Source organism: Bufo bufo, chromosome 5 (assembly GCF_905171765.1).
Source record: "Bufo bufo chromosome 5, aBufBuf1.1, whole genome shotgun sequence".
In the NCBI taxonomy this organism is placed as follows: domain Eukaryota; kingdom Metazoa; phylum Chordata; class Amphibia; order Anura; family Bufonidae; genus Bufo; species Bufo bufo.
Genome location: NC_053393.1, coordinates 51,979,880 through 51,983,368, shown reverse-complemented (window position 1 = coordinate 51,983,368; position 3,489 = coordinate 51,979,880). Strand labels below are relative to the sequence as shown.

At 43.4% G+C, this 3,489-nt stretch overlaps 1 protein-coding gene across 1 annotated transcript in view; it reads left to right on the top strand.

The window, feature by feature from the left end:
- The first annotated feature begins 1,290 nt into the window (after positions 1-1,290).
- ANGPT1 (angiopoietin 1) overlaps positions 1,291-3,489 on the top strand; it is a 349,933-nt gene continuing 347,734 nt past the window's right edge. Inside the window, exon 1 of the mRNA XM_040432391.1 lies at positions 1,291-1,964. Within this exon, the coding sequence (XP_040288325.1) occupies positions 1,650-1,964 (315 nt within the window). The 5' untranslated portion in view covers positions 1,291-1,649. The remainder of the gene's footprint in view (positions 1,965-3,489) is intronic.

The window sequence follows — 3,489 nt, the reverse complement described above, 5'->3', positions numbered from 1 at the left end:
CCATCTTATTGTATAAAGTTGGACTGTTCTACCAGTAAAGCAAAGTTTGGTTCACTATACCATCTGCGTACCTCACTTATTGCTACTATAAATCGGTGTGCCACCGTTACAGGCACTGGCGTCACGATTCTTAAAGGGACCTTGCCTCAGGCACTCTAAACACCTGCAACATCCAGGGCACCTCATCCACCATCAGGCCTGTGCCCCATAGGAACTTTGTGTCAGCCTCTCCTTCACTGCCGCATGCCTGCCCAGGGTTCTCCTATGAACAGTGAGTAACCCTCGATTGCCCATAACCGTGACCTCACTTCGCAATACCCTGCAGGTCTGGCGTGCTGCAATGTCACTGGAAATTTTGCAGTGGGCGGAAGGCTGCCGACGTCGGTGTACTCAAGTTCAGCTTTCATTCACCTGAATGAGAGTTGCGATGCAGTACCCGACCTATACACAGTAGACACAACTAGTGATGAATTAAGTATTGGAAAATTTGATTTGGATGGCACCCGCTCAAATGGAGGTGTGATTTATTTTATTTATTTTTTTTACCGCCATTCAGGAAAAAAAATGGATTCACTACCACGAAGCACGAGGAAATTTGGCTTCGCAGCAAATCGAATTATTCCTGAAATTTGGATCAAATGGAGTGTGATTCGCTCAACACTATACGCAACCTTGTGCTTCTGACTCCCCTGGCTTCCAGAAACAGTTGATTGTGAGGGTGCCAGGTGTCAGACCCCCACCAATAGGATATTGATGACCAGGCTATCAATCTAAGCAAGGAAATTCTCTACCCCGATAACTGTCTGACAATCCAGAATATCTGAAAACCCAACCCTTGTGAAGTCTCATTGATGCCGGCTTCCAATTTTATGATTTTTGTCACGTTTTCTGTGACGCCCAGGAGCAATGTCACCACGCCACCCTCATTGTCAACTAAATCAATCGTTTTAAAAATGCCCGTCTGTAAACTCCTAATCTGTAAGACCCGCAGCAGATTCACGCTGCCCCCCCCCCCCCTCATTGTTTCACTGCATCTCCTTCACCTCCATTGTGTCGGGTAGTTACCTGCAAAAAAAAAAAGACAAAAATAAATCCCGTCGAACAATCAGGAGCCTTTAGGTTGTCATCGGCCGACGAGGACAGGCTCTGCCTTTTCCTAGAGCTTGTCTGGGGCTGCTAGTTGTTGCGAGGAATAAGCCTGATTGAGGTGGTGCCTGCAGCCAACTTTTGTAAACTGATATCTTCCTCCTCAAACCACCAGCTACGCTTTGCATAGGGGCGCACTCGAATTCCTGTCAAGCCATCTCTTAGGCTGCTTCCAGCTTGAATGCCTTCATAAAACTCTGAGGGTCTGAGTGGAAATCACAGAGCTGCTGCAGCCAGAGCACAGGCGAGGGGGACCAGGGCTTTCCATGTGTGCAGCCGACTGGTTAATCTTTAGACTGCAAATGAGGATAGACAATAGATCCCTGCACTAAATATATCTATTGGAGCTGAAGATATCGCAGGGGTGAAATCAAATTGTGCAGCTGGACGTTTCTCCTTCTGGCTCTTTCCAGACTTCTCGAAGAACTTCGAAGGAAAAACTTCACTTTTTTTCTTTTTTCAGTTTTTTTTGGGGAAAAAGAATTCTTTTTTGCAACACGGGGATGGCATCTGGATTTTTATTCGCCCTTTGCCTTGCACTGATTGCCTGGACGGAGTGCAACGTGCCAAGGAAAGGGACGGACGGCAACGGCAGAAGATACAGTCGCATCCAACATGGGCAGTGCACTTACACTTTTCTCCTTCCTGAACACGACGGGAATTGTCGCGAGGGCGCCACCGCCGCCGCCGCCACCGCCGACCAGTACAATGCCAACGCTCTGCAGAGGGACGCTCCGCAAATGGATCAGGATTTCCCATCCCAAAAAATTCAACGTCTGGAACATGTGATGGAAAATTACACTCAATGGCTGCAAAAAGTAAGTGAAGTGCCTTTAAGAGGTTTCATCAATTTTTTTTGGGGGGCTAATAATAGTGAGTTCCCGGAACGGGAGAAAGGATAACAGGGCTCGGAGTTTGTTCTTAAGTTTCGCTGGTGTCTTGTCCTTGTATATAAACGGGGGGCGCTATATTTGACTCCTGCGATGATAAAGAATGTCTTATCCTCTATATATAGAGGTGCTACCCTGAGCAAATGTCACCCAACATACCTGGGATGTAGAATCAGGGCAGGATCTAACGGCTGGATGAAGGGGGCTCATTGTAAAGTCAGCCGCTCAGGACAAGGCAGTGAGAAGGAAAGGAGGGGGCTGCTCTGGAGGAAAGCTGCTCACACAGGGGGTCCCCGGTGATCAGCGGATGTCACCAGGTGAGCTGCAGAAGAAGGACGCAGCCCCTCCGAAAGCAAAATGACATCTCTGGCTTTTACTTCTTGCTCTCTGTATCGCTTAAAACAGGACAATAAAGAATGTTACGTTGGGGTATACAATGTATCAAACAGTTACTGAGATGAGGATATAGCAGCGCCATTGGCCGTGGCGTTGTACAGTCTCTAATATTCAAGGTTGCACATAGGTGTAGTCAAACATGTGCCTTTTGGATCATCTTGTATACATAGGATTTATCTCATATCTGTGTAATGTAGCAGTTATCAGTGACCGCAATGTAGCAGAGAAGGGTTTGTCGTTTGGCACAACACAAGGGGAGATTACAAGGTGTTGCCTGAGGCAGTGCATGGCACTAGAGGTGACGCTATTTTAAACTATCTTGTTATAGTTGCATTAAACCGCGATATGTCATTATCTGTGTATTATCTATGTGTCTGATTCTGCGGGAATCTAAAGGTGAAGTGTTATAGGGTTTGTATTGTGACACGACACATGGTGATATCACAGTGCACGACGGCTACAGCCTAAAATCATCTACATTTACATCTATCTATCTATCTATCTATCTATCTATCTATCTATCTATCTCATATCTATCTATCTATCTATCTATCTATCTCCTATCTATCTATCTATCTCATATCTATCCTTCTATCTATCTATCTATCTATCTATCTATCTATCTATCTATCTCCTATCTATCTCATATCTATCTATCTATCTATCTATCTATCTATCTATCTCCTATCTATCTATCTATCTCATATCTATCTATCTATCTATCTATCTCCTATCTATCTATCTCATATCTATCCTTCTATCTATCTATCTATCTATCTATCTATCTCCTATCTATCTATCTCATATCTATCTATCTATCTATCTATCTATCTATCTATCTATCTATCATCTATCTATCTATCTATCTATCTATCTATCATCTATCTATTTATCATCTATCTATTTATCTATTATATCTATCTATCTATCTATCTATCTATCTCATCTATCTATCTATTGTATCTATCTATCTATCTATCTATCTATCTATCTATTGTATCTATCTATCTATTGTATCTATCTATCTATCTATCTATCTATCTATCTATCTATCTAT